General features: G+C 39.8%; 1 protein-coding gene across 7 annotated transcripts in view; it reads left to right on the forward strand.

Moving 5' to 3' along the window:
• Nucleotides 1-12,723, forward strand: part of fhod1 (formin homology 2 domain containing 1) — a 57,773-nt gene extending 45,050 nt beyond the window's left edge. For all 7 annotated transcript variants that reach the window (XM_051939751.1, XM_051939760.1, XM_051939766.1 and 4 more), the window contains 8 exons: nucleotides 275-457; nucleotides 870-989; nucleotides 1,231-1,392; nucleotides 1,470-1,660; nucleotides 2,503-2,695; nucleotides 3,232-3,394; nucleotides 3,599-3,775; nucleotides 11,867-12,723. In XM_051939751.1, coding sequence (XP_051795711.1) covers nucleotides 275-457; nucleotides 870-989; nucleotides 1,231-1,392; nucleotides 1,470-1,660; nucleotides 2,503-2,695; nucleotides 3,232-3,394; nucleotides 3,599-3,775; nucleotides 11,867-11,946 — 1,269 coding nt within the window. In that variant the 3' untranslated portion in view covers nucleotides 11,947-12,723. The remainder of the gene's footprint in view (nucleotides 1-274; nucleotides 458-869; nucleotides 990-1,230; nucleotides 1,393-1,469; nucleotides 1,661-2,502; nucleotides 2,696-3,231; nucleotides 3,395-3,598; nucleotides 3,776-11,866) is intronic.
• The last annotated feature ends 382 nt before the right edge of the window (nucleotides 12,724-13,105 follow it).

Genomic DNA, 13,105 nt, shown 5'->3' on the forward strand with positions numbered 1-13,105 from the left:
TCATCCAGGTCCTGATGATGGTTTCTAGAAACGTCTTCCAGAACCTCCATGCTCCTACCATCTGACCATCCTGTAGATGTTTTTCTGTCTCCGTGTCTCCAGACATTTCCTCTCTGCTCTGCTCCTCATCTATAGATGTTCCTCCATGCTGGATGGATCTCCAACAACCTGCTCCTCTCTTCTGTTTCTGCTGTGTTTATTTATTGGTCTGGTGTGTAATTAGAAGTCATTAAACTGCAGTAGAACCGTCTGATATCTCCTCTGTCCGGAGCAGAAGATCCTGACCATGACGCCCACTGAGGAGGAGAAGCAGAAGATCCAGGAGGCCCAGCTGGCCAATCCAGATGTTCCTCTGGGCACCGCCGAGCAGTTCCTGCTGAGCCTGGCCTCCATCAGTGCCCTGACCCCACGACTGCAGCTCTGGGCCTTCAAGCTGAACTACGAGGTTCTGGAGAAGGTAAAAAGAACCACACAGTCCAGCTGCTGGTCCAGAGGTCCTCAGAGGCTGCAGAACCCTGGAGCAGAACCTCACATATGACTACATGTATACTCAAGGATTAATGTCTGCAGAGACCCTGAAAACTGGTTCAAACAGTTTTTTTTCCTGGTATTTTCTATATTTTCTTGTGTTTTCTGTGGTCAAGTTACTGTTTTTAGACCTTCCCTCTCAGTTCCTCCTCTGATCTCCAGACTCCAGAGCTTCCAGGTTTATTTCTGAGCTCTGAGGGTTTTTATTGGAGGATTGATTTATCTCAGGAACATAGAGAACATCTAGACCTGTTGGTTTTCCCCTAGAATCTCTGTTCTCCACTTCAGTTTGCGTTGTTGTGCTGATGTTGTGTTGACGTTGTGAGTTTGTCGTCCTCTAGGAAATCGCTGAGCCGCTGTTCGACCTGAAGCTGGGGATGGAACAGCTGGCGTCCAATCAGACCTTCAAGAGGATCCTCGCTACGCTGCTCGCCATCGGGAACTTCCTGAACAGCTCCAATGTAAGAACACACACACACACACACACACACACACACACACACACACACACACACACACACACACACACACACACACACACACGGGGGTCTTTATCTGTTGGAGTGTTTGTTGGGACAACCAGCTGATCTTAATCCACTGAAACCGTTTCAGATAAACTCTGTGTCCAGAAACACTCCTCTGATCATTATCATCACCTGACCTTCACTTTGTGTGTGTGTGTGTCTGTGTGTGTGTGTCCAGGCTAAAGGCTTTGAGCTGGGCTACCTGGAGAAGGTGGTGGAGGTGAAGGACACGGTCCACCGTCAGTCTCTGCTGCATCACACCTGCAGCCTGGTGGTGGAAAATTACCCACAATCCTCGGACATCTACTCAGAGATCCCGGCCATCACCCGATCTGCCAAGGTACCGCTTTGGTTCTGGTGAGTTCTGTTGGGTTCTGTGGCCTCCTCAGAACCTGAGCTCTGTTCTTCATCCTCTAGGTGGACTTTGAGCTGCTGTCGGAGAACCTGGTCCAGCTGGAGCGCCGCTGCAAAGCATCATGGGACAACCTGAAGGTGGTGGCGAAGCACGAGACCAAAGCAGTCCTGAAGAACAAGATGACCGAGTTCCTGAAGGACTGCACCCAGAGGATCATCATCCTGAAGGTGGTGCACCGCAGGGTCATCAACAGGTACACAACACACAACACAACACAACAGGTACTCAACAGGTACACAACACACACACAACACAACACAACAGGTACTCAACAGGTACACAACACACACACAACACAACACAACACAACAGGTACACAACACACAACACAACAGGTACTCAACAGGTACACAACACACAACAGGTACACAACAGGTACACAACAGGTACACACAGACACAACATGTACACAACAGGTACACAACAAACACAACAGGTACACACAGACACAACATGTACACAACAGGTACACAACAAACACAACAGGTACACACAGACACACTGAGGTGTTAGTCTGGATCTAAATGAAGAAGATTCCAGTTCATTCAGGTCTTTATGTCCTTCAGACATGTTGGAGTTCCACCAACTGATGGGTTCCATCTGGTTCCATAGATAAATAGAACAGGGTATCATCTGCATGACGACGGACATTTATGTAGCGTTTCCTCATAATATAGTCTATGGAGAGGAAAGTACAAAGTAAAGAATATACAGAACGATGCACAACAGACACAGATAGACACTGTGTACTTCTTGTTCTCCTGCTAGCTAACTATCTCCTGGTGGTTCTCCTGCTAACTATCTCCTGGTGGTTCTCCTGCTAACTATCTCCTGGTGGTTCTCCTGCTAACTATCTCCTGGTGGTTCTCCTGCTAACTATCTCCTGGTGGTTCTGCTAGCTAACTATTTCCTGGTGGTTCTCCTGGTGGTTCTCCTGGTGGTTCTCCTGGCGTTGAACACACCCAGACACAGTCAGACTCTGGTAGATCAGGATGAAGGTCTAACTCCTGGTGGTTCTCTGACGTTCTGCTGCAGGTTCCACTCGTTCCTGCTGTTTCTTGGCCAGCCGTCCTCCTCTGTCAGAGACATCAAGGTGACCAGTTTCTGTCGGATCATCAGTGAGTTTTCTTTGGAGTATCGAACCACCAGAGAACGAGTTCTGACCCTGAAACGGAAACGAGCCGCTCACAGAGAGAGAACCAAGACCAGAGGGAAGATGATCACTGAGGTAATGGATGGTTCAAAGAGGAGATGTTAAAGTCCTCTGCACCAACAGGCTTCATGAGAACATGGAGACAACGTTTGCTCTAGTGTTTGAATATCTGTAGGGAACATGGTTGATCTGGTGGTTCCTGGACCTCCACAGAGCTGCAGGACTTCATAGTGAAACATGAGAACGTGTTTGGGTTCATTTAAACTTTTAGAAACCATGAAGAAAACAGGATGTTACAGCAAAGTTTAGTGTGGGAGTTTCATTATTATTCTAAGTTTTGACACCAAGATATTAATTGTTGCTGCAAATGTTCATCAGTTTTAGAGATCAATTACTGATCTGCTGAATTACTGATAATCAATACTTTAGTCCACCTCAACCCAAATAAATCAATAGCAGCCATAAAGGGATGCAAACATCGATAAAAAGACACCAGATGATGCTGATTGATCAGTTCTCCACTGTTCTGATCTTAGTAGTGAAATCCTCCGGCCAGCGGGGGGCGCTGCAGCACACGCTCTGTTTTAATCAACTGATTGTTGTGTCCTCAGACAGAGAAGTTCTCAGGGGCGGTGCCTCTTCAGGATGAACCCTCGCCGGTCTCCATGGCGACGGAAGCGGAGCCTGGTCAGGAGGAACACGAGAACATGAAGAACCTGCTGATCAGCGAGAACATGGACCAGAGAGGCCTGAGGAGATCCAGAGCCATCCGCAGTAAGAACCAGAACCTCAACTGGTCACCTCTGATTGGCTCTGATCTGCTGTCACTGATCATGTGACTGCTGAGGAACCAATCACTGACAGTCTGATCATTTTATAGAAACACAACTAAAGCTGACCATCAGGTTCATCTAAACCTCTGGTCCTGGTTCTGATTAGAGTCCTGGCCCTGGTTAATGTCCTGGTTCTGGTCCTCAGGTCTGGGCCGGGTCAGTCCATCTCAGATGGCAGCAGCCAGAGAAGATGGGTCGAGTCCTCAGGACGACGCCACCGATGAGATCATGGACCAGCTGGTGAAGTCCGTCACCCAGAACCCGTCTGACCGGACCTCCAGCCCCAAGACTCGCAAACGCTCCCGACTCAACAGGAAGTCATGTGAGTGCAGATGCTGGGCTCGGGCTGGTTCTGGTTCTGTCCTCTGGAGCTGAACAGCTGCTTGATGTGAACTACGACTCCCAGGATGCATTTCAGCCAAAGAAGCCAATCACAGAGCTCCAAATAGACCTGGGCTGTGTCTGAAATGGCATACTAACGTACTACTCATACTAAGTGTGACGTCAAAATAAGTATGTAGTGCGTTCACATTAGATAGTATGAAAAGACTGAGTACGCGAGAAATACCCGGATGTATACTATTTCCGGAAATTTTTTAAGTATGCGAGATGACCACACTAGTCATACTCAACCGCCCCACAATGCTTTGCGAGCTACCCACCGAAATGGAAGCCTCTGCGGGATATGTGTCCGGACCGGGGTGATTTTTATTTTATGTGGTTAAGTAGTCATCCTAATCACCCCACAGATTTGAGAAATAGGCGTTTTCTGACCAACGTTTTAAATTTGTCAGACGCCTCACAACGTGCTACTGAATGCTAGCAGCTAGTTGCAGCAGCTCGCTTTGCATACAGAACAAGTAGCAGCTACCTCCAGTAGCCTGCAGCTACAATTGAAACGATTCGCATAATCTGGCTAATAACTGCATGAGGAGTGCCGGCTTGAAATTACCACATTAATTATGCGACTGTTTGTTAGCGTAAAATCGACCTGAAGCCGGCATTCAGCCGAGATATTTGATAGCCGTACTTCAGGTTTTTGTCGTCGGAGGTTTGAAATGCATTATGGGAAACGTAGTAGTATACTACAGTGTGAACGGTCGGCATTCTAATCATACTTATAGTACGTAGTATACAGTATGTACTCATTGAGAATGTAGTATGTAGTACGTTAGTATGCCATTTCAGACACAGCTCTGGAGTCAGTTTGAATCCAGCAGCTCAGTGATGAGGTCACTGCTGACTCTGTCTCCACGGCAACAGCAGCAGAGCATCATGGGAGTCGTAGTTTTAGACCCAGAAAGAAAACTTTGACTTAGATTTCTGTAAATCAGTTTCTTTTCTCTGTTGTTTTCTCTCTGTGTGTCCAGTCGTTTAGTGTTTTGTTTTTCCTCTTCTGTGTTTTGTTTGTTCATTTTCTGTCTCCTTTTTTCTGATTTTCTTACTTTATTAGTATTTATTACCTCCAGCTGCTTGTCTGTCCACTTCCTGTTTCCTGTCTGTGCTGTGATCTCTCAGTGGAACAGTAATCTGAAGCCGTGGTGATCAGAAGGTCATCTTGTCTTCAGCAGGTCCTCACTCTGTGTCCTAAACATGCTAATCTGTTTCCAGTCTGCAGCTGATTAGATCTGAATCAGTTTAATGTTGAACCTGAAGCTTCAGCCTGGATCCAGCAGCTCTTTACTTCTCATCAACCTGCTGATTCCTGGAGAGGAACCAGAAAAGAACCGACAGGAAACAGTTCAACTTTGACTTCAGGAGAATTTCTCCAGCTGAGACTTTAGATTCTGATTCTGAACTTTGTGTTTGATCCTCTGAACTCCAAGCTGCAGTTTCTTCTTTTTGCTTCTGTCTCATTTTTCCTCGTTTTTCGCTGCAGTACCATCATCTGTAGATGTTCCACCATGCTGGATGGATCTCCAACAACTAGATCCTCTGTTCACTGTTTCTGAGCCATGCTGGCTGCATTTTATTGACAATTTTATCATTTTGAGCAAAGTTTGAGCCCTTTACGATCGGTAGTGTCTACAGATACGTACCCGTAGCCTGTGGCCTACGGATACGGCACTTTACCTTATCATAAATATTAATGAGACGTACATGAATATTAATGAGCATCAACCTTTACGATCAATTATTTTGGTAATTTTGGACATTTTTAAAATCATAATGGACAAATTTTCCAAACATTATCGCCTCTTTGCTCTTATTTTTTGTCCTGTTTCTTGTTTTCTGCCTCTTTTTGGTCATTTTAGGTCTAGTGTTTGTTGTTTTCTGTCTCTTTTTGGTCGTTTTAGGTCTAGTTTTTGTTGTTTTCTGTCTCTTTTTGGTCATTTTAGGTCTAGTGTTTGTTGTTTCTGTCTCTTTTTGGTCATTTTAGGTCTAGTTTTTGTTGTTTTCTGTCTCTTTTTGGTCATTTTAGGTCTAGTGTTTGTTGTTTTCTGTCTCTTTTTGGTCGTTTTAGGTCTAGTGTTTGTTGTTTTCTGTCTCTTTTTGGTCGTTTTAGGTCTAGTGTTTGTTGTTTCTGCCTCTTTTTGGTCGTTTTAGGTCTAGTGTTTGTTGTTTTCTGTCTCTTTTTGGTCATTTTAGGTCTAGTGTTTGTTGTTTCTGCCTCTTTTTGGTCATTTTAGGTCTAGTGTTTGTTGTTTTCTGTCTCTTTTTGGTCATTTTAGGTCTAGTGTTTGTTGTTTCTGCCTCTTTTTGGTCATTTTAGGTCTAGTGTTTGTTGTTTTCTGTCTCTTTTTGGTCATTTTAGGTCTAGTGTTTGTTGTTTCTGCCTCTTTTTGGTCATTTTAGGTCTAGTGTTTGTTGTTTCTGTCTCTTTTTGGTCATTTTAGGTCTAGTGTTTGTTGTTTTCTGTCTCTTTTTGGTCATTTTAGGTCTAGTGTTTGTTGTTTCTGCCTCTTTTTGGTCATTTTAGGTCTAGTTTTTGTTGTTTTCTGCCTCTTTTTGGTCATTTTAGGTCTAGTTTTTGTTGTTTTCTGCCTCTTTTTGGTCATTTTAGGTCTAGTGTTTGTTGTTTTCTGTCTCTTTTTGGTCATTTTAGGTCTAGTGTTTGTTGTTTCTGTCTCTTTTTGGTCATTTTAGGTCTAGTGTTTGTTGTTTCTGTCTCTTTTTGGTCATTTTAGGTCTAGTGTTTGTTGTTTCTGCCTCTTTTTGGTCATTTTAGGTCTAGTGTTTGTTGTTTTCTGCCTCTTTTTGGTCATTTTAGGTCTAGTGTTTGTTGTTTCTGTCTCTTTTTGGTCATTTTAGGTCTAGTTTTTGTTGTTTTCTGCCTCTTTTTGGTCATTTTAGGTCTAGTGTTTGTTGTTTTCTGTCTCTTTTTGGTCATTTTAGGTCTAGTGTTTGTTGTTTCTGCCTCTTTTTGGTCATTTTAGGTCTAGTGTTTGTTGTTTCTGCCTCTTTTTGGTCATTTTAGGTCTAGTTTTTGTTGTTTTCTGTCTCTTTTTGGTCATTTTAGGTCTAGTGTTTGTTGTTTTCTGTCTCTTTTTGGTCATTTTAGGTCTAGTGTTTGTTGTTTCTGCCTCTTTTTGGTCATTTTAGGTCTCGTGTTTGTTGTTTCTGCCTCTTTTTGGTCATTTTAGGTCTAGTGTTTGTTGTTTTCTGTCTCTTTTTGGTCATTTTAGGTCTAGTGTTTGTTGTTTCTGCCTCTTTTTGGTCATTTTAGGTCTAGTGTTTGTTGTTTTCTGTCTCTTTTTGGTCATTTTAGGTCTAGTGTTTGTTGTTTCTGCCTCTTTTTGGTCATTTTAGGTCTAGTGTTTGTTGTTTTCTGTCTCTTTTTGGTCATTTTAGGTCTAGTGTTTGTTGTTTCTGCCTCTTTTTGGTCATTTTAGGTCTAGTGTTTGTTGTTTTCTGTCTCTTTTTGGTCATTTTAGGTCTAGTGTTTGTTGTTTCTGCCTCTTTTTGGTCATTTTAGGTCTAGTGTTTGTTGTTTTCTGTCTCTTTTTGGTCATTTTAGGTCTAGTGTTTGTTGTTTCTGCCTCTTTTTGGTCATTTTAGGTCTAGTGTTTGTTGTTTTCTGTCTCTTTTTGGTCATTTTAGGTCTAGTTTTTGTTGTTTTCTGTCTCTTTTTGGTCATTTTAGGTCTAGTGTTTGTTGTTTTCTGTCTCTTTTTGGTCATTTTAGGTCTAGTTTTTGTTGTTTTCTGTCTCTTTTTGGTCATTTTAGGTCTAGTGTTTGTTGTTTTCTGTCTCTTTTTGGTCATTTTAGGTCTAGTTTTTGTTGTTTTCTGTCTCTTTTTGGTCATTTTAGGTCTAGTTTTTGTTGTTTTCTGTCTCTTTTTGGTCATTTTAGGTCTAGTGTTTGTTGTTTTCTGTCTCTTTTTGGTCATTTTAGGTCTAGTGTTTGTTGTTTTCTGTCTCTTTTTGGTCATTTTAGGTCTAGTTTTTGTTGTTTTCTGTCTCTTTTTGGTCATTTTAGGTCTAGTTTTTGTTGTTTTCTGTCTCTTTTTGGTCATTTTAGGTCTAGTTTTTGTTGTTTTCTGCCTCTTTTTGGTCATTTTAGGTCTAGTGTTTGTTGTTTTCTGTCTCTTTTTGGTCATTTTAGGTCTAGTGTTTGTTGTTTTCTGTCTCTTTTTGGTCATTTTAGGTCTAGTTTTTGTTGTTTTCTGTCTCTTTTTGGTCATTTTAGGTCTAGTGTTTGTTGTTTTCTGTCTCTTTTTGGTCATTTTAGGTCTAGTGTTTGTTGTTTTCTGCCTCTTTTTGGTCATTTTAGGTCTAGTGTTTGTTGTTTCTGCCTCTTTTTGGTCATTTTAGGTCTAGTTTTTGTTGTTTTCTGTCTCTTTTTGGTCATTTTAGGTCTAGTTTTTGTTGTTTTCTGTCTCTTTTTGGTCATTTTAGGTCTAGTTTTTGTTGTTTTCTGTCTCTTTTTGGTCATTTTAGGTCTAGTGTTTGTTGTTTTCTGTCTCTTTTTGGTCATTTTAGGTCTAGTGTTTGTTGTTTTCTGTCTCTTTTTGGTCATTTTAGGTCTAGTTTTTGTTGTTTTCTGTCTCTTTTTGGTCATTTTAGGTCTAGTGTTTGTTGTTTTCTGTCTCTTTTTGGTCATTTTAGGTCTAGTTTTTGTTGTTTTCTGTCTCTTTTTGGTCATTTTAGGTCTAGTTTTTGTTGTTTTCTGTCTCTTTTTGGTCATTTTAGGTCTAGTGTTTGTTGTTTTCTGTCTCTTTTTGGTCATTTTAGGTCTAGTTTTTGTTGTTTTCTGTCTCTTTTTGGTCATTTTAGGTCTAGTGTTTGTTGTTTTCTGTCTCTTTTTGGTCATTTTAGGTCTAGTGTTTGTTGTTTCTGCCTCTTTTTGGTCATTTTAGGTCTAGTTTTTGTTGTTTTCTGTCTCTTTTTGGTCATTTCAGGTCTAGTTTTTGTTGTTTTCTGTCTCTTTTTGGTCATTTTAGGTCTAGTGTTTGTTGTTTCTGCCTCTTTTTGGTCATTTTAGGTCTAGTGTTTGTTGTTTTCTGCCTCTTTTTGGTCATTTTAGTTCTAGTTTTTGTTGTTTTCTGCCTCTTTTTGGTCATTTCAGGTCTAGTGTTTGTTGTTTTCTGTCTCTTTTTGGTCATTTTAGGTCTAGTGTTTGTTGTTTTCTGCCTCTTTTTGGTCATTTTAGTTCTAGTTTTTGTTGTTTTCTGTCTCTTTTTGGTCATTTCAGGTCTAGTGTTTGTTGTTTCTGTCTCTTTTTGGTCATTTTAGTTCTAGTTTTTGTTGTTTTCTGCCTCTTTTTGGTCATTTTAGGTCTAGTGTTTGTTGTTTTCTGTCTCTTTTTGGTCATTTTAGGTCTAGTTTTTGTTGTTTTCTGTCTCTTTTTGGTCATTTTAGGTCTAGTGTTTGTTGTTTTCTGTCTCTTTTTGGTCATTTTAGGTCTAGTTTTTGTTGTTTCTGCCTCTTTTTGGTCATTTTAGGTCTAGTGTTTGTTGTTTTCTGTCTCTTTTTGGTCATTTTAGGTCTAGTGTTTGTTGTTTCTGCCTCTTTTTGGTCATTTTAGGTCTAGTGTTTGTTGTTTCTGTCTCTTTTTGGTCATTTTAGGTCTAGTGTTTGTTGTTTCTGTCTCTTTTTGGTCATTTTAGGTCTAGTGTTTGTTGTTTTCTGTCTCTTTTTGGTCATTTTAGGTCTAGTGTTTGTTGTTTCTGTCTCTTTTTGGTCATTTTAGGTCTAGTTTTTGTTGTTTTCTGTCTCTTTTTGGTCATTTTAGGTCTAGTGTTTGTTGTTTTCTGTCTCTTTTTGGTCATTTTAGGTCTAGTGTTTGTTGTTTCTGCCTCTTTTTGGTCATTTTAGGTCTAGTGTTTGTTGTTTTCTGTCTCTTTTTGGTCATTTTAGGTCTAGTTTTTGTTGTTTCTGCCTCTTTTTGGTCATTTTAGGTCTAGTGTTTGTTGTTTTCTGTCTCTTTTTGGTCATTTTAGGTCTAGTGTTTGTTGTTTCTGCCTCTTTTTGGTCATTTTAGGTCTAGTGTTTGTTGTTTCTGTCTCTTTTTGGTCATTTTAGGTCTAGTGTTTGTTGTTTCTGTCTCTTTTTGGTCATTTTAGGTCTAGTGTTTGTTGTTTTCTGTCTCTTTTTGGTCATTTTAGGTCTAGTTTTTGTTGTTTTCTGTCTCTTTTTGGTCATTTTAGGTCTAGTGTTTGTTGTTTTCTGTCTCTTTTTGGTCATTTTAGGTCTAGTTTTTGTTGTTTTCTGTCTCTTTTTGGTCATTTTAGGTCTAGTGTTTGTTGTTTCTGTCTCTTTTTGGTCATTTTAGGTCTAGTGTTTGTTGTTTTCTGTCTCTTTTTGGTCATTTTAGGTCTAGTGTTTGTTGTTTTCTGTCTCTTTTTGGTCATTTTAGGTCTAGTGTTTGTTGTTTTCTGTCTCTTTTTGGTCATTTTAGGTCTAGTGTTTGTTGTTTCTGTCTCTTTTTGGTCATTTTAGGTCTAGTTTTTGTTGTTTTCTGTCTCTTTTTGGTCATTTTAGGTCTAGTGTTTGTTGTTTTCTGTCTCTTTTTGGTCATTTTAGGTCTAGTGTTTGTTGTTTCTGTCTCTTTTTGGTCATTTTAGTTCTAGTTTTTGTTGTTTTCTGTCTCTTTTTGGTCATTTTAGGTCTAGTGTTTGTTGTTTTCTGTCTCTTTTTGGTCATTTTAGGTCTAGTGTTTGTTGTTTTCTGTCTCTTTTTGGTCATTTTAGGTCTAGTGTTTGTTGTTTCTGTCTCTTTTTGGTCATTTTAGGTCTAGTTTTTGTTGTTTTCTGTCTCTTTTTGGTCATTTTAGGTCTAGTTTTTGTTGTTTTCTGTCTCTTTTTGGTCATTTTAGGTCTAGTGTTTGTTGTTTTCTGTCTCTTTTTGGTCATTTTAGGTCTAGTGTTTGTTGTTTTCTGTCTCTTTTTGGTCATTTTAGGTCTAGTGTTTGTTGTTTCTGTCTCTTTTTGGTCATTTTAGTTCTAGTTTTTGTTGTTTTCTGTCTCTTTTTGGTCATTTTAGGTCTAGTGTTTGTTGTTTTCTGTCTCTTTTTGGTCATTTTAGGTCTAGTGTTTGTTGTTTCTGTCTCTTTTTGGTCATTTCAGGTCTAGTGTTTGTTGTTTTCTGTCTCTTTTTGGTCATTTTAGGTCTAGTGTTTGTTGTTTCTGTCTCTTTTTGGTCATTTTAGGTCTAGTGTTTGTTGTTTTCTGTCTCTTTTTGGTCATTTTAGGTCTAGTGTTTGTTGTTTTCTGTCTCTTTTTGGTCATTTTAGGTCTAGTGTTTGTTGTTTTCTGTCTCTTTTTGGTCATTTTAGGTCTAGTGTTTGTTGTTTTCTGTCTCTTTTTGGTCATTTTAGGTCTAGTGTTTGTTGTTTTCTGTCTCTTTTTGGTCATTTTAGGTCTAGTGTTTGTTGTTTTCTGTCTCTTTTTGGTCATTTTAGGTCTAGTGTTTGTTGTTTTCTGTCTCTTTTTGGTCATTTTAGGTCTAGTGTTTGTTGTTTTCTGCCTCTTTTTGGTCATTTTAGTTCTAGTTTTTGTTGTTTTCTGTCTCTTTCTGTTGTTTCATGTCTCTTTTTCGGTCGTCTTCTCTCCACATCCAGTAGATGTTTTTCTATCTCCATGTCTCCTCAGATGTTAAACTCTGAACTAATGTTGTCTCCTCAGACTTTTGTAGAGGTTCTCAGTCATCCAGGTCCTGGTGATGGTAGGAGCTTCAGGAGAAACCAGCTGGAGGTTCTGGAAGATGTTTCTAGAAACTCCTACCATCTCCTCATCCTGCAGATGATTTTTATCTCCAGACTTTTCCTCTCTCCTCTCCTGGTTTGAAGTTCAGCTGTACTTCCTGTTTCTGACTGAACCGTGTGACTGTTTGTGTTCCTGCAGGTTGATCAGAGTCATTTGAAGGTTTTCATGTTTTTTTTTCTGAACTTTGATTCTTGTTAAAGAACAAACTTCAGGTTTTATTGTTCTGCAGCTTTTTAAAGATAACCTGACGTGTTTCTGCTGTTTCAGTGCGACGGACTCTGAAAAGTGGCCTCAGCGTGGACGTGGTTCAGGCTCTGGGACTCAACAAGACCGGAGACAAAGTCTGATCAGACCGATTGATCGCTGGACTGTTGATCAGAGGCTGAAGCAGATTCACACGTTTCCACCAGAACCTCCCACTGATCGTCTACCACATCTGATCCATCCATCTGCTGCAGACTAAAGCCGTTTACCTCCATCGGTCTGAGTTCTTGAGTGCTGAAGAACATCTAAAAACAGAATGTTTCTTTTAAGCTTCAGGTTTTGGAGAACAAAGTCGGTTCCACATGAAGCCAGCAGACACAGGAGGACTGATGCTGAAGCTTCAGAGCTGCTGGAAGCTGCACTTTGGTTCCATGCTAACAGATTCCACCTGTTTCTAGTCTTTATGCTAAGCTAGGCTAGGCTAGGCTAACACCAAACTGTTTCAGCTTTAAAATGGAGGAGAAACTTTCATCAGTTAGAAACAAGTGCATTAAAGGATTTGGTTTATTGGTTATTGATCAGTGAGATCTGAAGATATTTAACGTCCAGCTGAACTTTTCTGGATTAGCAGGATGAAACGTGTTTAATTCTGATGTTAAAAGACTTTAAGAAGAGAATCAATCAGAAATCTGCACATTTGATCCACATTTTAAACCCAGGAAACGTTCAGACATAAAAGTTTGTGTGTGTGTGTGTGTGTGTTACTGTGTGTTAATGTGTGTCTGTTGTGTTTCTTCTCCTGACTTCAGGTGAAAAACTTCAGATTCTGGTTTAACTTAAACATTTTATAGGAATATTAAATATTTCAGGCTGATTGTGTTTCTGGTAAAATGAATAAAGATTGTGAATAAAGAACGGCACTCCATCCAGTTTTCTCTCTTTATGATGTCTGTTGACATTCATCTTAAAAGTTCTGCAGGAAGTAAAAAATCTTCAGTTTCACTTATTAATTTTCTTGCAGATTTTGAAGCTACAAACCAGAAAACATTTTAATTATCAGAAGGAAGATAAATCAACTGATCAGCTGCTGATCTAGGTGTTTATTTCTGCTTTCATTAGGCTCAATAATAACAGTTATTAATGTTCCTGTTGGTTTCATGATGTGACGCTGAAACTAGAATTCATTTCTGATCTTTATGAAGTGAAACTTTCAAACTGAACCTGCTGAAATCATTTAAATATGATTATTAGAACCTTTCTGTTTAAAACGGATTCATTTTAAATTGAATGTTCTTTTCTGCT

The sequence above is a fragment of the Acanthochromis polyacanthus genome, chromosome 2, assembly GCF_021347895.1.
Source record: "Acanthochromis polyacanthus isolate Apoly-LR-REF ecotype Palm Island chromosome 2, KAUST_Apoly_ChrSc, whole genome shotgun sequence".
Lineage (NCBI taxonomy): Eukaryota > Metazoa > Chordata > Actinopteri > Pomacentridae > Acanthochromis > Acanthochromis polyacanthus.